The 26,648-nt window shown below is 48.4% G+C and overlaps 1 protein-coding gene across 6 annotated transcripts in view; it reads right to left on the minus strand.

Annotated features, from left to right (window-relative positions):
• Nucleotides 1–3,194: 3,194 nt before the first annotated feature.
• Nucleotides 3,195–26,648, minus strand: part of CSGALNACT1 (chondroitin sulfate N-acetylgalactosaminyltransferase 1) — a 357,571-nt gene continuing 334,117 nt past the window's right edge. For all 6 annotated transcript variants that reach the window (XM_047771740.1, XM_047771741.1, XM_047771746.1 and 3 more), the window contains 4 exons: nt 14,025–14,203; nt 13,107–13,201; nt 5,586–5,667; nt 3,195–4,282 (listed from right to left, as the gene is read on the minus strand). In XM_047771740.1, coding sequence (XP_047627696.1) covers nt 3,993–4,282; nt 5,586–5,667; nt 13,107–13,201; nt 14,025–14,203 — 646 coding nt within the window. In that variant the 3' untranslated portion in view covers nt 3,195–3,992. The remainder of the gene's footprint in view (nt 4,283–5,585; nt 5,668–13,106; nt 13,202–14,024; nt 14,204–26,648) is intronic.

Genomic DNA, 26,648 nt, shown 5'->3' on the forward strand with positions numbered 1-26,648 from the left:
CAGGCTGCCAGACAGGACCCCAGGTTGGTTCACACAGGCTGCTGGACAGGACCTCAGGTTCTACTAGGGACCCCGTTTCAGGGTCCTGGGCAATTTACACAGAATCAGAACAGGGCGTGGATGCAAGGCTAGAAGGGACCTCACACAAGCCCAAGCATCAGAGCTGCCCTGGCAGCATCCTTGCCCCTTCTGATGATGTCATGTGACCAGTCCATCTAGCCATAGCTTTATCCCCCCATTCTTTGCTGTCTGAGGTTAAATGCTAAGCCTGGTTATAATGCTCCAGTGGGCATCAGCAGCACTTTTTTCTTTTTCTTTTTTTTGCTTTTTAGAGCCATACCTCCAGCATATGGAGTCTACCCTTCTGGGCTAGGGGTCCAATTGGAGCTTTAGCTGCTGGCCTACACCACAGCCACAACGCGGGATCCAGGCCACTTCTTCCAACTACACCACAGCTCATGGCAATGCTGGATACTTAACCGGCTAAGACCAGGGATTGAACCCGCATCCTCATGGTTACCAGTCAGAATCGTTACCACTGAGCCACAAAAGTAACTCCACCAGCCCTTCTTTTATAAATAAATGTCTTGGGAAGGGAACAGGGACAGGTCCCTCGATGGACTGAATGTTTGCACCCCACCATTCTCAGGTTGAAGCGTTGTTGAGATTGTGTCTGGATGTGGGGACTTTGGGAGGTGCCAGGTCACGAGGGCGGGGCCCTATAACAGATGAGTGTCCTTCTAACAACAGGAAGGACAGCCAGCCCTCTGTCTGCTCTCAGCCATGTGAGGACACAGTGAGAAGGGTCCTCATCAGCTGCCTGATCTGCTGGTTCCTTGACCTTGAACTTAGCCTCCAGAACCTTGGGAAATCAACGTCAGCTGATTAAGCCGCCCCGTGGTATTTGTTATAACTCAAGCTAAGACAGACCCTCTTGCATGTGTGCTTTACGAGAGTTCCTGCCTCTTGATAAAACTGTTTACCTGACTAAACTTTAAAAAGAGGGAGGAGTTTCCTGGTGGTGCAACGGGTTAAGGATCTGGTGTTGTCACTGCAGTGGCTCAAGTCCCTGCTGTGGCGTGGGCTGGATCCTTGGCCCAGGAACATCCACATGTTGCTAGTGTGGCCAAAAAAATAATTATAAAAATAAAAAAGGATACAGTTTGACATTACACTGTTGTCTCTTGAGCTACCCTCAGCAATCTTTAAATCCAGTTCCTAACCACTGCCTTGGGCATCTGTGATGCACAGTTAAACCCACACAATTGGCTGATGCAGAGCAGCCCAGAAACACCACCTGCAGGACACCAAGCCCTAACTGGACCGTCAAGGTCAAGCATCCCCTCCCACTGCCAGGATGTTGGAAGGGCATCCTCCTGACCTGGGGAAGATGGGCAGGAGTGGGCAGGTCAGTCCCACCAAGCTGGAGACCCACTGGAGGGACCAACACATGCCCTGGATCGCCTCCAGCTCCACTATGTGTGGAAGGAAGAAATAGTTGGAGCCAAAAGGGCTCTTGGAAACCATACCTAAACTTCTAATCAAAAAAGACAAGGGAGAAGCTCCCACTGTGGCACAACGGGATCAGGGGCGCCTGGGCAGCACTGGGACACACGTTCCATCCCTGGCCCGGCACAGTGGCTTAGGGTTAAAAATCCGGTGTTGCTGTAGCTGTTGGCTTAGGTCAAGACCGTGGCTCGGATCTGATCCCTGGCTCTGAAGCTCCATATGCTGCAGGGCAGCCAAAAATGTAAAGGAAAAAAAAAAAAAAAGATGAAGGAATTGTATCAATTGACAGGTTTTTCACTCCAGTTCTCTTTTCCTTCTAGCAGGGCCACCCGGGGGACACTTGGTGGTGACAAAAGACAGTGTAGGCATTCACTGTCACAGGTAATCCTGGCATCGAGAGGATAGAGGCCAGGGACGCTGCTCAGTGTCCTGGTGCATGGGACACTCCCCGGCAGAGAACAATCGAGCCCCAACGCCAGTGTCATGGCCAAGGAGCCCTAGTCTACACAGGAAACCCTTCTCCCCAAGCTGCAGACTTAGTGTTCTTACTCCGAGAAGAAATCGCACCCACAAAACACATTTTATTCGCTGTCCAATGCGACCTTCCATTCATGTCCTGGGTTTTAATTAAATTTTACGAACTACCAGTACAAATCAATACAATGCATTTTTTTCTTTTTTTTTTTTATACACCAACAGCTTGAATGTTCTTGAGGCTTTTAAACAATGAGTTGACTGTGGGCAAACAGAAATCAAGGAACCAGAGAGAGAATTAGCTCATGCGTCTGGCGCTGGCTAATAAATAAATAATTTTCACATGAACATAGAAACCACTCAATGTTAAGTGCGTTTATTTTTTTTTAAATAGTTGGAAACTGTAACAAAATGCAATTTTCAGAAGCATCTTGGTGACCCAGTAGAACTGCTTCATTTCAAAAAATAAAGTCACTTCCCCCTCATCTGGGAAGGGTGAACACGTAGCAAAATCTTCCATCCCGCTGGATGCTGGCAGATGGCGTGATCTTTCACAAAAGGCGTGTTTCTGCGTTTGTTTCTCATGGAAGCCAGAAACCAGGAAGAGCACCCTGCTTAGAAAAGAGACGGTTTGGTTCGCACAGTCTGCTTTGGTTTATTTAAACAGGTAAGAAAGTGGTCCCCAGTTCTCCTGGGGAGAAGATGTGTTTTCTGACTTTTATCACCAGTCTGAGTTTCCTTTTCTGTTAAGGTAAAAAGTCTATTTTTTCCTTTCCTCCAGTGTTGAGTTGGTCCTTTTCAGAAACACACCTCAGATAAAGGATCTCTGGGTCTCGTTCGGTCAGCAGCCCGAGGCCATGCCTCAAACAGGAGGACGTCTATTGTCCAGTGCCCTCAGGGTCAGCATTTGGCACATCCTTGGATGTGCGTGTCAAGCTGATGCTCTGAACTCAAAGTTCTCATAATGCATCTAAAAGCATCCTCTTAAGAGTTCCTGCTGTGGCTCAGTGGTAACAAACCTGACTAGTATCCATGAGGATGCAGGTTTGATCTCTGGCCGCACTTAGTGGGTTAAGGATCCAGCATTGCCGTGAGCTGTGGTGTAGGTCACAGACGTGGCTCAGATCCCGCGTTGCTGTGGCTCTGGCGTAGGCTGGCAGCTGTAGCTCTGATTAGACCCCGAGCCTGGGAACCTCCATATGCCATGGGGTGCAGCCCTAAAAAATAAAAAAAAAGATTAAAAATTTAAAAAAAAGCATCCTCTTAAAACATATAACAATGTAGCTACCTTGCGCTCTCTTAGGCTTGCCAAAGGGTAATTAAATAAGCAGAATATAATTCATAAGCCAAAAAAAGTGCCTTCTTAAATAAAATTAATAAACAGAAATGGTTAAAACGACAACCAGAAAGATGAGCGGGTTATTGGTGGTTATTCTTGTGGCCAGATGATACAACAACTGCAGGGGTTTTTTTGTTCTCAGTCCATTTGGTTTTGCTTAATATACTCACCAGGCTCACGATGAGCGTATCTCTGTTTCACACGCCCTCCCCACCCGCCTCCTACCATTTCCGCATCCCAGACCCGAGAGCCCCACTGACAGTCACGCCGATGGGAAGACATGTGCTTGCCTTCCATTCCAATGAACTTTTTACAAAACTGGGCTTCCTTCATGAATATTTCAGTGAGCACAGGGAACAACAGGTCTCGCTCTGCTGTAAACACGATCTAGACCTCCACGCCGTGACTCACACTCTCACAATCAGGCCGCCTTTGTCAGACCCCACCCGGGGTGCGCTGGGGCTGTTTCTGCCGGCCCGGAGGTGGTGATGGGGGGGCGTCGATCCTGTTGCATAAGCTAAAGAGGCAGAGAGAAACCAGGAGGCTCTCAGCCTCCATCCGTTTTACTAATCAGTCCAATTCTCTTCTCGCCCTTGAGGGAAATCTTGCTCAGCCACTCATTCGCTCATCACCAAAGGGAAAAAAACAAAACAGACCCATCCCTGGCAGTTCATGTTTTCTTGCTACTTGTCTTCTGCTTCTGTTTGCGGAGGTGGGCCTCTATCTCGTGCCTGAAGACCAGCATCCCCAGCTGCCCGTGGGACGCCTCGTTCATGGCCTTGGACTGCATGCACATCTTGTACTGCTCCGGCGTCAGCTCATCCACGCAGCGCTTCTCATGCCACAGATGGAAGAGGCCGCGCACCGGTGTCCGCACCACCACCAGGTTGCTGTGCAGGTACTTGCGGTAAAGGTGCACGTCCTCGCCACCCCAGCCCTTGATGTCCAGGTCGAACCCACCTGTCAGGAGAGAAGACCCTGCTGAACCTCACTGTGTGGGCCTCCGGCACCAGCATCTTACGCCGAACGTGAAGGGTGGAGGCGTCCGGGGAAGAGCACCCCCCTCGAGGGATGAGCATCGGCCTGGGTCAGAGACTCAGAACCCCCAGATCGAGAGACCTCCAGCAGCAGTACCAGCTCCGGGAGAAAGGCACACATGATCCCACCTACTGTCGGGAGCCGATGCGGTTCTGGGGAGCAGGCGGCGGTGACGATACTGCCGGGGTCAGGTTAAGGGCTGCCACATCCCAACTTTCCAACCCAAACCTCTGGATGAAAATGGGTGGGGCTGTGTTTGAGGGTGGCCAGACCGGGGGCTGGCAGGGTGAGAAATCCACAGGCTGGTGAAAGGCGTCACTTTAAAAGGACTGGCCTCACCCGCTTCTGAAGTTTAACTCAGAAAATCTGGTATCACGTGATGACTCCCTCACACAGTGAGGCCAGTCCGCTAAAGTCTCACCTTGGTGAACCGAGCTGCCCCATGGCTCCTCTTAACCTAAAGTCACTGTGTCCCCACTGGCTTTGTGGTCCCTATTCCTTTCTCACCGATATTTCTTGGCCCCTTCAGAGAAACAGTGAAGCTTCTCCAAATGTCATTGTCATGCAGCCCTGTTCCTTGCAGCCCCAACCTGCTCAGCTCCCATGGAGGCAGTCACTGGAGCTGGAAGGGGCCCCACCCAGGGAATCACTCCCGCCCCTGCTGAGAATATGGTGCAGCCCCCCAGCCCCCCAGAGTTGGTCAGATAGGAAAGGTGCAGGATTCTGAGTCAGGAATCTGCATCCTGGTTCTCATACGAGCAGCTACCTTACCTCTCTTAAGTTTGCGCAGCACGTGTGTGTGTGTGTGTGTGTGTGTGTGAGCTCATGCATCCGTGTACTCGTGTGCCTCTGTGCGCACATGTGTACTGCATCTATGTACACACGTGTTGACAGTGACTACACACTCCAGACTTGAAGTGCCGTCTGGAATATCAAAGGTTCAGCAGAGAGAAACTGGGGTCTTTCCTGGTGGGACCCTCCCCAGTGCTCAGAGCTGCCCTTATTTGGTGGCTCCTGTGGACCCAGGCCCGACTGCAGGGGCCCTGGAACCCTTGCTTCCCAGCCACCTTCATGCAGCAGTCTACCTTTGCCCTCAGTTCTGTCCTCCCTGGGGACACTGAAAAGGGCTGGCGCAGGGTCCCCACTGCTCAAGCCCCCACCCCACCCCGGTCCAGCGCCCCCCAGGGACCGGCACCGTCTCTGTTGTGCAGGGCCCCGGGCTCACCGATGTTGATGAAGTCAGAGCGGTACTGGCATGTCATCCCAAACCCGAAGTCTCTCCAAAATCCCGTCTCCTTCTTTATGACCTGCAGGGAGAGCACTGTCACTGAGGGAGGAGGAAGAGTGGACACAGATGGCGGCATCAAGCACCAGATGGGCCCTGGCACTGACACACAGCCACCACCCTGGCTGGGGATGTGGACAGCGTTAGGATGCAGCAAACCCACCGTCCCAATGGGCCTGTGATTTGGGCACCTCCGGTCAGAATGTTTCTAGGGTGTGGGCGCCAACTCTCACACAAACACACACACACACCACACTCAAACACACCCACACACTTATTTCTAGGGTACATGCTCCAAAACACCCCCCCACCTCCACCCCCCCACAAAACACACTTTGGGCACCTTTGGCTGGAATGTTTCTAGGCTCCAACACACACACACACACACACACACACCTGACACACCACACACACCACACACCACACTCAAACACACACACACACACTTTGAGCACCTCTGGCCAGAATGCTTCCAGGGTATAGGCTCCGACACACATACACAAACATACACACACACACCACACTCAGAAACCAGGCAGGAGAGCCACCGGCGTGGGCGAGAAAGCAGGCCTGGGCCCTCACAGATGGGCGGAGGGCCAGCCAAGGGTTCAGGAAGTTTAGAGAAGGGGAGAGGACAACCCGGATTTCAGCCGCCCTGGCCCAGAGCGCAGACAGGACTCACTGGGAATGAACGGAAAAAAACCTGGGTCTGTACTCTGGGCCCAGGACAAGGCCACCGAGGCGCCAGGTCCTGAGGACACACTGGTCCACTCACCAGCTTAGACCCAGCTGCTCCCCCAGGCCTGTGTGGAATGCCGGCTGCCAGGTCTGGCCCTGCCTCTGCCTCACTTGGCAAGTGCATTTCCAACGCAGCTGCCGGAGCAGCAGGACTTCAAATATGTACGTTATTGCTTATGTTTTTGGCTGAGGTAATCCTGGGAATAGACTTGCAACCGTAATAGTTATTTTTCTGGATCATTCTGATGGCTAACGTAGGTGCTGGAAGGGGTCCCCTCCAGCAAACTCACCCCCCGCTCCCCTCATCTCCAGTTTCTGGCTGTTCCCTGCTAACGGGAAACAGTGCTTCCTGCCTGCCTGACACTGGCTGGTCCTCCCCTTAATGAGGAGGTGGGTGGAGCCAAGTCACCCCCAGCCTAATATCCTAATATCCTGCCCCTGCACCTCCCGAGTCTGGCTCTGAACCAGAGGCTGTCCCACAGAAGGGCTGGCAGAAGGCATGAGGGACTTAACGTCCTTCTACTCAGTACCTATGAAACTGCCTTGTTTCTTACAACTTGCACACAGATACAGATCACACAGCTGTTAGCTCAAGTCAGGACCAAAGAGAAGAAGGCTGGGGCAGGGGGGTCCTGTCCTTTAGGGCTACCCCAGCAGAGGCTCCCAGCTTTATTCTAGAACAAGGCCTGCTGTGCAGTATTATTCCCCAGGAAAGTTTTATCAGTATCAACTGAAAAGATGTCACAGGGCAAGAAAGTCTGGAAAAATCTCCATTGAGTCCTTTTTAAAAAATGGTTTCTGTTCCATCCCAGTCATGGCAGGTACACTTTTTGTTTGTTTGTTTTTTCTTTTTAGGGTCTCACCTATGGCATATGAAAGTTCCCAGGCTAGGGGCTGAATCAGAGCTATAGATGCCGGCCTACAGCACAGCCACAGCAACACCAGATCCTGAATCCACACGGCAAGGCCAGGGATTGAACCCGTATCCTCATGGATACTAGTCGGGTTTGTAACCCACTAAGCCACAACGGGAACTCTGAGGTACACTGTTTTCTGCCACAGCTCATGGCGCACCATCCTTTCTGATGGCTGGACACAGACAGGTCCTGGGTAAAAAGGCAAAGAGAAGGGCCAGCATCCAAGCTTCAAATATATGGCCACGGTCTACCTGGAATTGAAGACGTTTCCAAACAGGAAAAACAATGGGCCAGCACTTGGGCAGAACACAAGAAGGACAGAGACAGGCAGCCACCAGGGCCTGGCAGGGCCTGACCCTCGGCTGGGGACAGTGTCACTGTGACTTGTAAGCGGTGGGGGTTGCTCAGGAGACACGGGACAGGGCCTGTCTGACAGCACAGGGTGCCCTGTGCAGCACTGAGGTTCGCAGACATTTCCTCCGGGATCAGGGTGAAGGTCAGACTGTGCAGGGAAGTTCAACCCCAAAGGGACCAGGGCTGGTGCTGTGCTGCCTTGGCAGGGACTGGCTCACCCACTGGGCAAGGGAGACCCTTCCCAACAATGTAATGTGTTCAGAGACATCAGGGAGGGAGCCTGAGCCTCCTGGTGGAGGACAGATGCCTGGAAGACAGATGTCGAGGCTGGACCTCTCCCCTCGGAGAGTGGGCTTTCAACCCAGGAAAGCACAACCTTTATGCCATGAAAGATTATTATTATTTTTGTCTTTTCGGGGCCGCACCTGAGACACATGGAGGTTCCCAGGCTAGGGGTCGAATCAGAGCCACAGCTGCCAGCCTACACCACAGCCACAGGTCCAAGCCGAGTCTGTGACCTATACCACAGCTCACGGCAACGCCAGATCCTTAACCCAAGGAGTGGGGCCAGGGATTGAGCACGTCCTCAAGGATACTAGTTGGGTTTGTTTCCCCTGGAACTCCATCAAAGATTATTTTTAAAGGAATGAATCTGGGTTTTGGAAATGAATCTCTGCTGAGCATGAAGGAAAGACTGGATTATAAAGAAAAGGTGGATTCTAGACAGGATTCCTGTGGTGGCCTCAGCAAGTAAAGACAAGGCTTGAACACAGAAACAGGAACGTCTGAAGTTAGCAATTATCGTTAATGATTTTTAAAAAATTTTTATTAGAGTATAGTTGATTTACAGTGTTGGGTCAATTTCTACTGTACAGCATAGTGACCCAGTTAGCAATCATTTAAACTAGGCTTATTTCTTTCTCAGAAGGCTGTTTTCACCTTGAAGCATCAGCAAATTTCCTCTCAGGCAGGTTTAAAACTCAGTAAATTATACATTAGGATGAAATCCCATGACCTCACTTACTACTGATCACTAACAGTCTGTACTTAAAGAAAGTAACCTGAATACCGAAAAAAAAAGACCAAAAAACCCTCCCATAAATTTCGTTTCTTGCCTTTGTCTGCAGGAAAACATTATTAAACATCAGTGGCAACAGTGAGAAGTAATAACCAGTACAGGAGTTCCCATCATGGCGCAGTGGAAACGAATCCAACTGGGAACCATGAGGTTGCGGGTTCTATCCCTGGCCGCGCTCAGTGGATTCAGGATCCAGGGTTGCCGTGAGCTGTGGTGTGGGTCGCAGACGCAGCTTGGATCTGGTGTGGCTGTGGCGTCGGCCGGTGGCTAGAGCTCCGATTAGACCCCTGGCCTGGGAACCTCCATATGCCGTGGGTGCGGCCCTAAAAGGACAAAATACAAAAATAAATAAATAACCAGTACGATGACGACCAAGGTCATATTTGCAGGGCTGCGGGCAAAGCCCGTCTCTTGTCTGCACACAGAAGTCACCTGTGGCAGCTGGTTTCTGGGTCTGGGAGCCCCTGTCATCGTGACAGTGATGTGCTCCATCAGTATCTCTCTCAAGAATTTATGACTAGGTCTGCATTGTATCTTTCCAGCCTGAGCCAAAAGGAACCCTTGGCAGGAACCCTCTTCTTAATGGACTCACCTCCAATCACGACGTTTTCTTTTGCACTTTCTCTGTACCTACACGTCCTCTCTCTGCCATACTGACTTCTGGAGTTTGATTTCTCCTCTGCCTGTTTCCTTTTATTTCCACCCTCGTCTAGATCCTAAGCAAATGTTCCCACTACCCCAGAGGAGGGGATCCTGGTTTTGGCCTGAGGCCCAGCTGGCTGTGTGCCCTGGAGGAGTCTGCAAGAGAGAAAGGAGTAAGGGAAACGGCCGGGGGACTCACTGCCTGGTACAGCAAACCGCTTTCCTTCCCTGCTGCCCCCCACACACCTTGACTAGCTCTGTGTGAGCAGCACGTGGTCAAGAAATGGCTCTGCCAGTAAGAACAAACTATGATATTTAGAATGGATAAGCAGGTGTTCCCGTCGTGGCTCAGTGGTTAACGAATCCAACTAGGAACCATGAGGTTGCGGGTTCGATCCCTGGCCTTGCTCAGTGGGTTAACGATCCGGTGTTGCCGTGAGCTGTGGTGTAGGTTACAGACGCGGATCGGATCCCGAGTTGCTGTGTCTCTGGTGTAGGCCGGTGGCTACAGCTCTGATTCGACCCCCAGCCTGGGAACCTCCATATGCCGCGGGAGCGGCCCAAGAAATGGCAAAAAGACAAAAAAAAAAAAAAAGAAAGATAAGCAATGAGGTCCTGCTGTACAGCCCAGGGAACTATATCCAATCTCATGATAGAACATGACGAAAGATACTATGAGAAAAAGAGAGTATGTGTGTGTGTGTAAATATATAAATACATACATATATATGTATGACTGGGTCACTATGCTGTACAGTATAAATTGGCGCAACACTGTAAAACAACTGTAATTTTTTGAAAAAATGAAGAAAAACATCCATAATCATTGCTTTTCTTTTTTGACAGAGACCCCTTCCTCTCAAAGACAAGTGCTATGTTTCTCCAACATAAACAGCCATAAATATTGATCCCTAAGGTATCAGACCTGTGTGCTCTGTGGAAGGTCTCAGGGGTATTTGGAAGTTAAGTGTGAAAGGTTGCAGGATAATTCAAGAGCCATGGACTTAGCGATCGAAGTTCTGTTTCTGACTTGATCCTTCTGGGGATCTGAGACACTGACTTAACACGCCAGACCTCTAGCCTCCCCACAGGAAAGGCCATAAAAGGATAAAACTTTTAAACTGTGAAATGAAAAGAATTCCTTGCAAGCAAACAGTCTGTGATTGAAGTTGAAACATTAAGCCCATTCAATGTCAGATGTAATGCAATACTTTATTTATTTATTTGTGTGTTTTTGTCTTTTAGGGCCTAACCCGGGAGGTTCCCAGGCTAGGGGTCTGATTGGAGCTGTAGCCGCTGGCCTATGCCAGAGCCACAGCAACTCAGGATCCGAGCTGTGTCTGCAACCTACACCACAGCTCATGGCAATGATGGATCCTTCACCCACTGAGCGAGGCCAGAGATCGAACCTGAGTCCTCATGGACGTTAGTCAGGTTTGCTGACCACTGAGCCACTTCAGGAACTCCTAAAGCAGTATTTTAAAATCAAAGGAACTTGTGGGAGTTCCCATTGTGGCTCAGCAGCAACAAGCCCAACTAGTATCCATGAGGATATGGGTTTGATCCCTGGCCTCGATCAGTGGGTTAAGGATCCATCATTGCCATGAGCTGTGGTGTAAGTCGCAGACGTGGTTCGGGTCTGTGCTGTGGTGTAGGCTGGTAGCTGCAGCTGTGATTCGACCCCTAGCCTGGGAACTTCCATGTGCTGCAGGTGCGGCCCTAAAACGCAAAAAATCTAAATCAAATCAAATCAAGGGAACGCGTATTCTGATTCTTTGGAAAAAAAAAAAATCCCGTATCCCATTTCCCCCTTAAGCCTTATTAGAAGCTTAGAACTCTGTGGAAAGGAAACACGAAGTTTTTTCTGTCTCCATGGGGGCAATGTCACCTCTAAGTAGATCAAAATCAGTTCTTGGGGAATTAAATACTCTGTGTTCCTGTATGAAGCACATGCACACACACTATGTACAGACATACAACACATCTGCGGTACTGAAATTTTACTGAGGAAAAGCATATGCTATTACTATTGTGCTGTGTGTCTCAGGCCCCAAGTGAAACTGCGCCAGGACACTGTGAGGAAGGAACCCTGTGCAGCCTGAAAGAACCATGCTGGAACTTTCTAGAAAAGATCACTACCTCCGCAGCCAGAGGTTAAGTGCAGGGGGCCCAGGATGGGGCTGGAGAGAACAGGTTTTGCTACTTCTGGAGGCTTCAACAGAGTCAGCCCTCGAAAAGAATCCCATGGGACACTTTTCAGTGGAAATCAGTTAACTTTCCCACCACAGGGAAGCATGGGAAATTCGACCCCAACACCTCCTCATGGGCACACGCCGGCTGCCTTTCTCACCTCGGGAGGCACCTGATGGGAAGAAATAGGGCTCTGCCCCAAAAGGACATGGGAGTTGTGGAAGGAAATGCCTCAGTGACCCAGCCTAAGCTGGAAATAGCTTTAGGGAAGCCCGATGATCTCTGCAGAAATCACAGCCCAGGAGTCCCTGTTGTGGCTCAGTGGAAATGAATCTGACTGGTATCCATGAGGATGCAGATTTGATCCCTGGCCTCTCTCAGTGGGTTAAGAATCCAGTGTTGCCGTGAGCTGTGGTGTAGGTCACAAATGCAGCTCGGATCTGGCATGGCTGTGGCTGTGGCATACTGGCTGGCGACTACAGCTCCTATTCAACCCCTAGCCTGGGAACCTCCACATGCCGCACGTGCAGCTCTAAAAAGACAAAAAAGAAAGAAAAAAAGAAAAAGGAAATCACAGCCCAGCTCTATGGGGACAACCATGGGACACTGTGCCTTGGGGCGGGGGAGGAGGGTAGGCCATCCTGTGGCATAGGGACCCTCTGCTGGCTTCACCTCGGCCTCTTGCTGTCCACATTGTTCTGTACTGAATGGGGAAACAGATTCCCAGCTTGCAGAGAGCCTGTGTGCTATAGGGGTCCTCTGCCTATCCCCTGTGCGGCAGGAACCTCAGCACAAAAATCCTTCCCACAGTCCTGTGAAGGCCACCTTGTTGGTGGCACTTCTGATGGGAACGTGGCCCCTGCCCTGAGGACTCACCAAGTGCCCAGGGGCGAGACATGCCTTCCCAACTTCTGTTCCCCATCTTTCCAAAGGGAACTTAAACCTCACCTCTCTAACCTTAAAGGATTTATTTTATTTTATTTATTTATTTTTTTTAGGGCCATACCCATGGCATACGGAAGTTCCCAGGCTAGGGGTCTAATTGGAGCTGTAGCCACTGGCCTACACCACAGCCATAGCAACACCAGATCCAACTACGTCTGCAAACTACACCACACCTCACAGCAACGCAAGATCCTTAACCCACTGAGCGAGGCCAGGGATTGAACCCACAACCTCATGGTTCCTAGTTGGATTCCTTTCCGCTGCACCAAAATGGGAATTCCCATAACCTCGAAGGATTTTGTAATAAGGAGAAATGTGCTACATCCATAATGCAGTAATGCTAGTTTCCAAAACCACAGAAGAAAACTACGAAGGTGTGAAATTGCCTTGCTGGAAGGTCCTGTGGCTATTTCCCACTTTTAAAATATTGCAAGCACTTTTAATCAATGAGGCGCTGGGAGCAAAGGCCAGAACATCTGCCAAACTTACAAATGACTCTGGAAAGCAATCCACTCACTTCCACTCATGGTCAGGTGCCCCTGGTAATGAAAGACGTGAAACGGAGCCCCACCAAGGCACCCCTGGGTGATCACTCACCAGCTGCTGCTCTAAGGGAGGGACTGCATCATGATGGCCGTAAATTATGCCAGGATTGTACTGACTGAAAAGGACCGGATAAAATACCTTCTTCCCTGCAAACCAGAAAACAAACATTTGCTTAAAGTGGCTGATAAAGCTATTAGGCTTGTTCATTTATATGTGACCCCTGGAAACATCCCAGCATCCACGTTTCCATTTCCCTTCAGTTTGCTCGGGCGCAGCTCAGAAGTGCCGCGGCAGGTAGACCAGATGGACAGACTCAAATCCCAGCCTTCCCAGCACAGGAGCGATGTTCTGAGTGCTGATGTGGTCAACAGCTCTGGCACTGGACACAACACTGAGGGTGAGTGTGAAAGAGGGTCCTGGTGCTCCCTGCTCTGCCAGATGTTAACACTTTAACTGCTGGAGCATGGGGCTGTCTGCCAGGGTGAACTCAGGCAGCAGGAACAGACTTAGGCAGCCAGGGGAGCTGCCCTTTACCGGTTTACACAGAACATTAGTATTTTAACAACTGACGGGGCCACTCCAGGGGTTACCAGCTGCATATCAGCCTTGCCGCTGAGTCACGGGCCATGAGAACAATGTTCATCTTGCAGGTTCTTTCTGCTTAGAGCTCCTCCTGCCCTGGTACCTGCCCATGGATGGCCACTCCTTCCCTTTTGGCTTCTGGCAGCTTCTCCAGCCCACATCCTCCCCTAAAGCTGCCCTCCCAGATGCAAATGGAAAAGGGGTTGTTCACATGAACGGGAACCAAGAGTCCCAGTGCTTTGGAGGCTGCCAGGCCGGCAGTTCAACACCAGGGAAAGAAGCAAAGCAAGTGGCCTTCCCCGTCTCCGTCGTGGGGGGGAATGAGGCAGATGGAGGGGCGGGTGGTCCTAGTGGGCCGTGCAGAGGAGGGGGGAATCCTGGGCTTACCTGGTTGCGTGTTCAGCCTGCAGGTGTTGAGGAAGCCAGAGGTGAAGTAGATGTCCACGTCGCAGAAGAAGAGCAGCACGTTGCCCCCCCTCCAGGCACGGGCGCCCACATCCAGCCCCCTCCCTCGGGAGAACTCTCCGTTCAGTGGGATGAAGGTGAAGTTCCTGAAGTTGGCGGCTCTAAAAGGGGAGACCAGACACGGTCACTCGGGCACCCAGGCTCGCAGGCTGACCGGGTTCCCTGAAGATCCATGACAGGCCATGACCTCTCCTCACGCCACTTCTGCAACCCAAGGGCACCAGGCCAGCAGTCTCAGAACTGCCCGGCTCACTGGAAACTCCCTTGGGTCCAGGCACCAAAAACACCTTGGGAAGTTTTAGCACCAATTTAGTTCTTGTTTCTCTGGCAATTTCCCCACACTGCAAACAGCTGGCATGGCTAAGGCAGGTTCCTTGTGAAGGAGACAATGTGAACCAATGAAGACCAGGTCAACAGAAGGGGGACAATCCTGGTGCCTCCAAAGATGCCACCATGAAGTTATTGGTCAAGGAAATGAGGCCATACAATGGTGCCGCCAAGTGGCTTTTCTCCAAGACCCAGGCAGGACAGTCTGAGAGTACATCCATCATCCCGGATGGACCTAAACCTGAACCTGTCCTCACCCACAGGTAAAGCTGTCGACTTGGTGAGGAAGTGATGGATTCAGAAGATTAGGATGCAAAAGAAAAAAAAAAAAGTTGGGGGGCGGAGGGAGTTCCTGTTGTGGCTCAGTGGTAACAAACCCAACTAGTATCCATGAGGGCTCAGGTTGGATCCCTTGCCTCACTCAGTGGGTTAAGGATCCAGCATTGCCATGAGCTGTGGTGTAGGTCACAGACACAGCTTGGATCACGTGTTGCTTTGTCCGTGGTGTAGGCCAGCAGCTGCAGCTCTGATTCAACCTCTAGCCTGGGAACTTTCATATGCCACAGGTGGGGCCCTAAAAAGAAAAAAAAAAAAAGGATGCCTCAGACCTGACTCCCCTGCAGATTAACCCCGGGGTCTGGGCAAGCCCATGAACCTCCTGGAAACTCAGGTGCCTCATCTGCAAAAAAGGAGTAGTTACAGCTCCATAACGGCTTAAGGGCTTACTAGTGGGGTCTGTGTGACCTGGAGTATAGAACACCAGGTAACATCAGCACAGCCGGAGGTAACAAAGAAAGCCCAGGTGTTTCTTCATTTGGCTTCTCCTGCCCAGGAACAGGAGAACCTTCTGAAATGAGGTGCGTCTTGAACCAAAGTTTCAGGGATCCATCCCATACCTCGTAGGACCAGGGCTGTTCTCTCCCGGGGAGAACCAGGGAACCTGCCGGGGTCCTACTTGAGCTAATCCCACCTGGGGAGGCCTGGCACTTGGCCAGCCCCCACCCCCACTGACACGCTCCTTACCTGACGGCCTCCTCCCCTCCTGCTCTGAGCCCTCCTGGAACTCCGTCTACCCATCCCCCAATCTCTCCCTAATCCCAATGCCTCAAAACAGGTATGAAAAGCCACCTCCATTGTTTGAAGTCTGTAACCATCTTGGGTAAAGGCCAATACAAATACATCCTCACCAACTTTTCAACTATCTGGTAGTTTAATCAGTAGAACTAGTTCTGCTACCCCTTTCTCGACTTGTCACCTCCTTTCAGACCTGGGAGTGGTATTTTGTCCTGGGGGTCTGGTATTTTGTCCTGGGGGTCTGGGCCCAATCCTGTCTGAGGCTGATGCCAGACCTGCTTTTTATTTTTTTAATTTTATTTATTTATTTATTTTTTGTCTTTTTCTTTTTTTCCTTTTTCTAGGGCCACTTCCCGCAGCATATGGAGGTTCCCAGGCTAGGGGTCGAATCAGAGCTGTAGCCACCGGCCTACGCCAGAGCCACAGCAACGTGGGATCCGAGCCGCGTCTGCAACCTACACCACAGCTCACTGCAAGGATCCTTAACCCACTGAGCGAAGCCAGGGATCAAACCCGCGACCGCATGGTTCCTAGTCAGATTCGTTAACCACTGCACCACAACGGGAACTCCCCACACCTGCTTTTTAGATCAAGGCAGGAGCCCAGGGCCTGGTGATCACTGCAGGGTGAGTCAGGAGCTGGGGACCCAGGCCTGGACCACACCCACCCCATGGGGTGCTCAGGGATGTTTGTGACTAGAAGTGACTCCACCAGCCCGCCTCTCATTTACTTGGTCACCTCTCATCTCTGGGCTCAGTTACCCCCCTCAGCAACCCCAGTTCATATGTTCTTTTTTTTTTTTTTTCATTTTTGTCTTTACTCCCTGGTCGGTAACCCCAGTTCATATGTTTTTTTTTTTTTTTTCATTTTTGGTGGCCCCATGGCATATATGGAGTTCTCTGGCCAGGGACACATCTGAGCCACAGTTGAGACCTAAGCCACAGCTATGGTAACACCAGATCCTGAACCTATTGTGCCAGGTGAGGTTTGAACCTATGACCCAGTGTTCCCAAGAACCCCCTGATCCCGTTGCACCACAACGGAAATGCCCCAGTTCATGTTTTCCAAGTGGCCCTGAGGTTATGCCTCAAAGTCTCCCTTGGGGACAGCGCAGGTAGAGAGAGGCCCCTGCAGCATCCTTGATTCCCCGGTTGAGGGGCCAGCGGGAGAGGGGGTCTCTACATCCCCACATCAGGATGCGCAGCTCTGCCCACGTCCCCCTGTCCCACCTGGTCAGTTTTCAGGAAGGTTCTACCCTTGGGAGATGCCTGGATTTTCACCTCTCCATCCAAGCCAGCCTCCCAGGACTTGGTCCACCAGCCCAGGGCCCGGCTTTCTCTCTCAGCCGTAGCAGGTCTCTTTCCTTCACTGTCTCACATTCCTCCTGTGCGGGTACATCTGTTTGCTAACTTCCAGGGCAGGGAGGGCTGAGCTGTGCAAGCACCAAGTCCTCCCTTGGGTACGTCTGACTCACAACCCAGGTGCCTCCCCCCAGAGGCTTCCCAAAGTCTAGCACCAGAGAGTTCACATAGAAAAATACTTCATATTTGAAGAATACTTGGCGCAGGCAACTCGCGCCAAGAGTTGGGGTATACCATTCCTTAATACCTGGTGTCAAAGAAATATGTGATTTTCCTCCCAAACAACCTATGGTCCATTTGTGTTGCTATATCATATATTTACACAAATAGGAGTACCTGTTGTGGCTCAGCAGAAACAAACCCGACTAGGATCCATGAGGACAGGGGTTTGATCCCTGGCCTCGCTCAGTGGGTTAAGGATCCAGCATTGCTGTGAGCTGGGGTGTAGGTTGCAGATGCGGCTCAGATCCTGCGTTTCTGTGGCTGTGGCGTAGGCCAGCAGCTGCAGCTCTGATTCAACCCCTGACCCAGGAACTTCCATATGCTGCAGGTGTGGCCCCCCCCCAAAAAAAAAAAATTCATACAAATAGCCCATTTACTACTTACTGTGAAGACTATCAAACATTTACACCAAGTGGAGTCATGCTGAATACTTAAATAAGAATACAGGCAGCTTTAGAAATGGAAGTAATAGCATCAATGTGACCAGGCTGTGGGTGTCACCACTGAGTGAATGGCAGGGAGATGGCTGAGCGCTTGATTCAGGGAACAGTGGTAAAGTAAGGTACACACCCCATATGGAGGTTAATTTATTTTTTCTGTCCCCCAATTCCCCATACCCTAGTCTGAGTTCTGCTGTCACGGAGGGTGGGGGTAGGGAGGAAACGTGCCTGTCAGTCACAGTCCCTGGGAAAAGGGGCAGGGACAGCTCTCAGTCCTGGTGCTTGAGATGATGTCAGTTTAGAAGGAATTTTTTTTTTTTTTTGTCTTTTCTAGGGCTGCACCTGTGGCATATGGAGGTCCCCTGGCTAGGGGTCTAATCGGAGCTGTAGCCTCCGGCCTACACCACAGCCACAGCAACTCAGGATCCGAGCTGAGTCTGACCTACACCACAGCTCACGGCAACCCCAGATCCTTAACCCACTGAGCAAGGCCAGGGATTGAACCTGCAACATCATGGTTCCTAGTCAGATTTGTTAACCACTGAGCCACGACGGGAACTCCTAGAAGAAATTGTTTTAAGTCTTAAAAGCATCAACCACTTATGCCTGTAGAGAAAGAAAACTCAAGAGAAACAGATGTTGGGCAATCTCCCAGATGCTCACAGCAAGCTGCGTCCTTTCTCTTCATCCAACTTCCCTACAAGGAAGAGACAACCCAGGTTATACCCATGACACTACCCCAACTGAACGTGTGCTGTAAACCCCCTCCAGTGGGTCTGTGGGCGGCACAGAAAGTCCCAGGGCACAGCTCCTGTCCTCGCCATTCCCCATGGCCACCCTCCATCTCTGCTCTCCCGCCCCCTGGCTTTCCCATCGGACTGACCAATGTTAGCCAGCAGGGGCATCAAGGATCTGGACAGGAGTGCCCACTGCGGCAGGGTGGGGACTGAGCCATGTCTGGCCAGGGAAGCACCCTTTGCCAGTCCTGGGGGTCACTGTTACCATCAGTGGTTCCCAGTGGAGCTGCCAGGCTGCTGTGCTGAGTTACTCGTCCATCTGCAGATGGATGTGGGGGCCGTGCTCCCCCTGACCACTCAGCCCAGCGCTCCCCACAATTAACCCATCCCTGGAGGACCCCACCTCCTCTTCCCTAGTGAGGAGGGGACTCTGATAATTGACAAGGGATCTCTGCTGAGAGCGGGCTGGGCTAGAAACACCAGAAAACAAACCTGAACAACTTCCCTCCCCTTGTCTCCAGACCAGAGATGAGCACTGCCCAGCATCTGGGCAGGAAGTGGGATACCTCTTCCCAGCTCAGGTTCATCAGCCCCAGCTCTGGGACACAGCGAGCACCAGGACGAAGAAGAGAAACCCGCTCCTGTAGGACACCAGGTCCTTCCTCCCTAACCAGCCAGGACCCTCTGACAGACGGAACCCCCTACTGCCCCTCCCGCCCCCGCCCAGCAGTGCATGCTCAAGCAAGCTAAGTGGCCATGCAAAAGCAAGGACACATCTCAGCAGAAGACACAGATCTGCCCCAATGGGACCCTGGGTTTGGGAATGTGCACAGCATGACCTGTGAATTCAGGTGCCCTCTCTGGGCTCTAGGGCATTGTGGCCAGTCCCGCCTTCATCCTCTTGCCCAGTGCCTTCTCCTGCCCTGTGCCCTTGACCACCTGGCCTGCCATCTGAACCACTGGAGGGCAGACTGCCTTATTGTTTCTATCTTCAGAGATCACCAGGTGGGCGCTGTACAGCAGGCAGCGCCCACGGGACCCAGAATCAAGAGATGAGTCAACAGAAAACACTGAGCCCATCTCAGATCCGTCACTGTGGGAGGCGCTGCCCTAAGACGCTGCCGCCTCCCCTTGGGCAGGCACTGGAGAGGCCCCCCCAAAATCATAAGCTCACTACCTCCCCGCAATCAGAAAGGGGCTCCAACCAACATGTTCCCAAGGACAGGCAAAGACCCAAGCTTTTAAGAAGATTACAAATATGGAAGTAACAAAAAAAGAGAGCTAGGGAAAATAAGATGCAATTTGGTTTGGAATATTTAATTTACCCATACAAAGAAACGGAATACTCAGCAGCGTATCTAAAGTAACAGCCTTGTAAAGAATGGGCTTCTCATGGTAGAACGTGGGCATTACATTCTCTACTGTGTAATTTCCTACTGAGTCAGAGTCTGCAGTTCCAAATGGCCACATAATTACTCATAATTATTCTTCTCTTTTCTTCTTGAATTGTATTATCGACATATCAAACTCGTGGGTTTCTCATGCAATTCCTTTCTTTTATATAATAAGTCCAGTGCATGGGGACTCCTCCAAGTTCTATGCAGTCATGCTGACAGAGGTTAAAATGACCTGAGAAAGCTACTATTTCTACTGGAGATTTAATTTCTCTAATTGACTTGCATTTCCCAGAACTGCCGGACTAAAAATGATAAAAGATCTTGCTGCCTAATGCGATTTACTATAATAAAGATTTATGCCCACCATTGCAAGGAAATTCTCTTAATGGGACACTTCCCACAATCACCCTTCATTACAAAAAAAAAAAAAAAACCTTTAAAAATTTATGTAGAAATATTATATTTGATGTATAATTAAAATTTTTAAATTTAACATCCCTGAATATTGATGCTGCTTGAGTTCTACTTACTAAAGGAACTTGAATACAGTCAAAAATTTAAAGCTAAACATATCCTTAGCCAGTTTTTCAGAGTTGGCCGTTTAAACAGTTCAGAATTTTCTGATTTCTGAGTTTATATACAAGTCTGCTTATACAACTCTTTTTGTAAGTTTCTCTTTCCTTCCTTCCTTTCTTTTTTGTCTTTTTAGGGCTGCATTCTCGGCATATGGAAGTTCCTAGGCTAGGGGTCAAATCAGAGCTGTAGCTGCTGGCCTATGCCACAGCCACAGCAACTCTGGATCCAACCCATGTGACCTACACCACAGGCAATGCCCGGATCCTTTAACCCACTGAGTGAGGCCAGGGATCAAATCCACATCCTCATGGATACTAGGGAGCTGAGCCACAATGGGAACTCCTTTTTTCACAAGTTTCTTTGAAAAGAGAAATAAATGGACAAACCTTTAGCTCACTACCTAAAAAATAAGAAAGTGGACTCAATAAAATTATGAACAAAAAAGGAGATTTGTAATTACAACTAATACCACAGAAATGCCAAGTATCCTAAGAGACTACTATGAACAACTACATGCCAACAAATTAGGTAACAGTAGAAATGGATAAATTCCTAGAACCATACAACTTACCAAAACTGAAGCATGGAGTAACAGAAAATCTGAACAGACCAATAATGAAGAAGGAGATTCAATCAGTAATCAAAAATCTCCCAACAACTCCCAGAGCTAGATGGATTTGCAGGTGAATTATACCAAACATTTAAAGAAGTAATGCCAATCCTTTTCAAATCCTTCCAAAATACTGAAGAGGAAGGAACACTTCCAAACTCATTTTATGAGGCCAGCATTACACCCTGATACCAAAGTCCAACAAAACACAACAAGAAAAGAAAAGGCCAATAATATCCCTAAACATAATGCAAAATCCTCAACAAAATACTAGCAGACTGAATTCAAGAGTTCAGTAAAAGAGTCATACACCATGATCAAGATGGATCCATTCCTGGGATGCAAGGATGGTTCAATCTCTGTAAATTAATAATGTGATAGACCACATTAATGGAATGAAGAATAAAAACCATATTATCATTTCAATAGATGCAGAAAAAGCATCTGACAAAATTCAACACCTTTCATGATACGAACTCTCAACAAATTATGTCAAGAAGTAATGTACCTTATAATTAAGGCCATACATGACAAGTCCACATCTAACATCATACTTAACAGTAAAAATTTAAAAGCCTTTCCTCTAAGATCAGGAACAAGACAAGGATGTCCACTCTCATCATTTTTATCCAGCACAGTACTGAAAGTCCTAGCCAGAACAATTAAGCAAGAAAAATAAGGAGTTCCCATCATGGTGCAGTGGGAACAAATCCAACTAGGAACCATGAGGTTGAGGGTTTGATCCCTGGCCTCGCTCAGTGGATTAAGGATCTGGTATTCCTGTGAGTATGGTATAAGTTGCAGACATAGCTCGGATCTGGCGTTGCTGTGGCTGTGGCGTAGGCCGGCAGCTATAGCTCCAATTAGACCCCTAGCCTGGGAACCTCCATATGCCACGGGTGTGGCTCTAAAAAGACAAAAGACAAAAAAAAAAAAAAGAAAAGAAAAGAAAAAAAGAAAAGAAAAAAGAAAAGAAAATGTATCCAAATCAGAAAGGAAGAAGTAAAACTGTCACTCTCTGCAGATGACATAATCATATATTGAAAAACCCTAAAGACTTCACAAAAAAACCATTAGAATAAAGGACTACAGTAAAGTTGCAGGATACAAAATAACATATAGAAATCAGTTGTGTGCCTATCAATAGAGACTTATAATTATTGCTTTGTGAAGATATCTTTTAAATCAGATAGGAGAAAGTTATAAACAAAAAATACTGTACATGTATCTCATATTTCTCTATACAGTTACTTTTACTGGTGCTCTAGTGCATGGAAATGAGTTTGTATCTAGTGTCCTTTCATGTCAGCTTCAAAGACTCCTTTCATTATTTCTTATAGGGCAGGTTTGCCAGCGATAAAGTCTCTCAGTTTTCATTTAACTAGGAATGTCTTAACTTCTCCATCTTTGATGGATGGTTTTATTGAATATAGAATTCTTGGTTGATAGTACTTTTCTTTCAACCCTCTGAATATGCCATCCGACTTTTTGGCCTCCATCCGACTTTTTTCTCTCCGATGAGAAACCACCTGCTGATCTTATTGAGGATTCCTTGGACCTAACGAGTGGCCTCACCCTTGCTGCTTATGTAACAGGGAAGTACAAATCTGACTCCATATTGAATCTGTTTCTCTAACCTTTGCATTCTATTGCTTTTGATTCCAGTTAAGAATATTGCCTAGAGCCTGAAAGACACAGGACAGCCCAATCTTAAGTCTCTGACCTTTAAAGGTGTAACACTTTTCCATTCATACAGAGATGAAAAGTTGCAGAACACAGAGAATAACATTTGTCTTGTTGGAGGTTTACAGGAACATGGTGACCTGACCTATGTGGAAAGCTGCAAGAACAAAGAATCCATATTCCAAGAAGTGTGCAACAACCCACCAGCCCCTCACCTTTTATTATAAAGTCTGAATTCTAACTTAGGTAAGATGGTTCTTTGGGGCACAAGTCCACCATCTTCTCAGTCTGCTGGATATGCCTTGCCCCAACAACTCATCTCTTGACTTAATGGCCTGTCCTGTGGCAAGCAGTACAAGCCTGAACTCAGTAAACACTCTTACAAGATTTTTTCTTTCTTTGTCTTTCAATCATTTGATTATGATATGTCTAGTGTGCATTTCTTTGAGTTTTCTTGTTTGGAGTTTTTGACCTTGTTGGGTGTGTAGGTTAATATTTTTTCATCAAATACAAAGAGTTTGGGGGAGTTCCCGTTGTGGCACAGTGGTTAATGAATCTGACTAGGAACCATGAGGTTTCGGGTTCAATCCCTGGCCTTGCTCAGTGGGTTAAGGATCCGGGGTTGCCGTGAGCTGTGGTGTAGGTCACAGATGCGGCTTGGATCCTGAGTTGCTGTGGCTCTGGCATAGGCCGGCGGCTACAGCTCCAATTAAACCCCTAGCCTGGGAACCTCCACATGCTGCAGGAGCAGCCCTAGAAAAAGCAAAAAGACAAAACAAACAAACAGACAAAAAATTCCCAAAGAGTTTGGGGCCATTATTTCTCCAGGTATTTTTTCAGACCCTTTCTCTCTGTATCCTTCTTGGACTCCTATTATCCCAATATTGGCATGCTTGATGGTATCCTGCAGGTCTCTGGGATTTGCTCAGTACTTCATTTTTTTGTTTGTTTGTCAAAATGGATCACATCAATTGACCTATTTTAAAGTTCATTGATTCTTTCTTCTGTTTGTTCAAACCTGATGTTGAGTCCCCCAGTGATTTTTTTTTAAACTTTAGATATTATACTTTTCAACTCTAGACTTTCTTTTTGATTCTTTATTATAACTGTTCTCTCTTTATTTGGTGAGACATAGTTCTCATACTTTCTTTAGTCCTTTAAACATGGTTTATTTTCATTCTTCGAACATATTTAATACAGCTGATATAATGTCATTGTCTAGCAAGTTCAACCCCTGGGCTTCCTCAGGAACAATTTCTAATGATTTATTTTTTCCTGGTGCATGAGCCATACTTTCTTGTTTCTTTGCATGCCTCATAATTTTTTATTTAAATCTAAACATTTTAAATAATGTAGTGTGGCCACCCTGGAAATAAGAATCTCTTCTCTCCTCAGGCTTTTGATATTGCTGTTTGTTACTGTTGTTTGTTTAATGACTTTCCTGAACTAATTCTGTAGAGTGTACTCTTGTGTGTGACCACAGTGGTTGGCTAATGATTAGACAGTAACTTCCTTAAATGCCTGGAACCAGTAAGACTTCCAGTCTTTGCAGGGGACTCTGCATCACGGTGGGGCAAGCCATTAATGTGCAATTAGGCAGGTAACAACTGAGTCTTTACTCCCTTTCTGCACTGAGCCTCAAGATCAGTCAGTGGTGAAAAGTAAGGACCTGCCCTGATCTTTCCTAAGTATAAGCACAGCCCCAAAACTGATTCCCCAGGAATGCGCTGGAACTTTCAAAGCCCTTTTGGAGATCTCACTCCTCAGATTCACCTTCTGAGCTTTTGGTTAGTCTACTGTTTGCCCCATCTCTTATCTACTACCTCAGACAGCTACAAAATTAAAGACTTCGTATAACTGTTTTTTGACAAATACCCATGGATAAAAGGCTCTTTCCATTGAGAGGGCTCTGAGTCAGGTGGACAATCTTGTGACTGGGGTCTTTCAGGGAAATCCCCTGGCAGGTCCAATAATGACAATTCTCTGAGGCATTCTTAAATAACATCCTCCATGAGCTCCAGCCCCATCCTGGCTCCTGGTGGCTGCCACGCTGTGATTCTTACTGGCTGCTGGATTTAAAATCCATTGATGAGCTGAAGAGGGGGTGGAAATTGGCCAAATTAATGTTCTACAAAACTCCCTACTCACACCAAAATTCAGTTATTTAGATAGACACTTTCCAGATTACTGTAAGCTTTAATTTCTACAGTTCTTAAAATAGTTGATTCTGACAATTTTTACTAATTTTCTCATTGCTTTTATGAAAGAGAATTTTGCAAGGTCTTTATTCCATCATTTTCACTGACATCACTTTTCTTTTTTTCTTTTTTTTAGGGCCGTGCCCACGGCATATGGAGGTTCCCAGGCTAGGGGTCGAATAGGAGCTGTAGCTGCTGGCCTATTCCACAGCCAAAGCAATGCCAGATCCAAGCTTGCGTCTGCAACCTACACCTCAGCTTACAGCCGGTTCCTTAACCCACTGAGCGAGGCCAGGGATCAAATCTGCATCTTCATGGATTCTAGTCAGATTTGTTTCTGCTGCGCCACAATTGGAACTCCATCCTTTTTTTCTTTTAATAGTTGCATTATATTCCACTGTATGGATTTAGTATCATTTAATTTTTCCATAATACATTTTCCCTCAATTTTTTATTTGGAAAAATTTAAACCTTTAAAATGTAAGAATAGTTAAGTACCCATGTACCCCTCACCTAGGTTCAGCAAGTGTTAACATTCTGCCATATTTCTTCCTTCCTTCCTTCCTTTCATTCATCCTCTGAACTATTTGAACTTACAGACATCACAGCAACTTCACTCTCAAAGGTAAGTACTCCCCAAGAACCAGGACACTCTCCGTTATAACATGCTAACAATGTAATAATCACACTCAGGAAATTTAACACTGTCACAATACTACAATCTATATGCCATGTTTGAATCTCCCAAGAGCAGTATCTAAAACTACAGGCACATCTGGCAGATGCCCACTGAGAAGGCCACAGGCCTGAGATGCTGCCTTCATCTGTGAGGTGCTTCCCAGGGCCCAAGACTCTTTATCTGCTTAGAAAGAATTCATTGGATAGCTTTTTTAATTTTAGTAGATGAGATTCTTATCTAAAACATCCTTGTTTATGAACTACTAAAGCAAAGCAACAATTCTGCTCAAATTTCAGACACCCCCCCCCGATCTTCTTCTGGGGATGTCCTAATAAAATGTTTCTGAGAGTACAAATCCCTCCACAGACAACACCATGGCAATGAGGAAGGCTCTTGACAACATACACATGAAACCCTCTTACAGATACACACTCTCTATATACACCCTCTTACAGATACCCTCTTGCAGGACAGGACAGGACAGTTCTAGTGCTTCAACCTCCGAGGTGATTCCTCTAGAAGATGCCTTTGTGTCTTCACGACTGGACAAAGATGAAGATGCAACGTGGTCAATGATAACTCATGCAAATCCATCTACCAGTATGATTTTTAAAATTCCTAATACAGGAGTTCTTGTTGTGGCACAGTGGTTGGCGAGTCCGACTGGGAACCATGAGGTTGCGGGTTCGATCCTTGGCCTCGCTCAGTGGGTTCAGGATCCCGTGTTGCCATGAGCTGTGGCGTGGGTTGCAGACGCGGCTTGGATCCCAAGTTGCTGTGGCTCTGGTATAGGCCCATGGCTACAGCTCCGATTAGACCCCTAGCCTGGGAACTCCATATGCCACAGGAGCAGCCCTAGAAAAGATAAAAAGACAGAAAAAAAAAAAATCCTAATACATAGCTCCAAACAAATGTGCCCCCTAGGGCAGATTCCTCAGAGCGTGGGCCATGGACCACCCACAAGAGCATCATAGGTTGAACTCATTCTCATGTTGGTTCCCAAGCTTCTCTCAGGCCTGATGACTCAGAATTTCTGAGGCTGGATCCCAGGAATCTGCATTTTAAAAAGCACCCCGGGTTTTCTGTTTGTTTGCTTTTTAGGGCTGCACCCTCAGCATATGGAGGTTTCCAGGCTAGGGGTCCAATCAGAGCTACAGCTGCCAGCCTACACCACAGCTCATGGCAACGCCAGATCCTCAACCCACTAATCGAGGCCAGGGATCGAACCTGAAACCTCATGGT

The sequence above is a fragment of the Phacochoerus africanus genome, chromosome 3 (assembly GCF_016906955.1).
Source record: "Phacochoerus africanus isolate WHEZ1 chromosome 3, ROS_Pafr_v1, whole genome shotgun sequence".
Taxonomy (NCBI): Eukaryota; Metazoa; Chordata; class Mammalia; order Artiodactyla; family Suidae; genus Phacochoerus; species Phacochoerus africanus.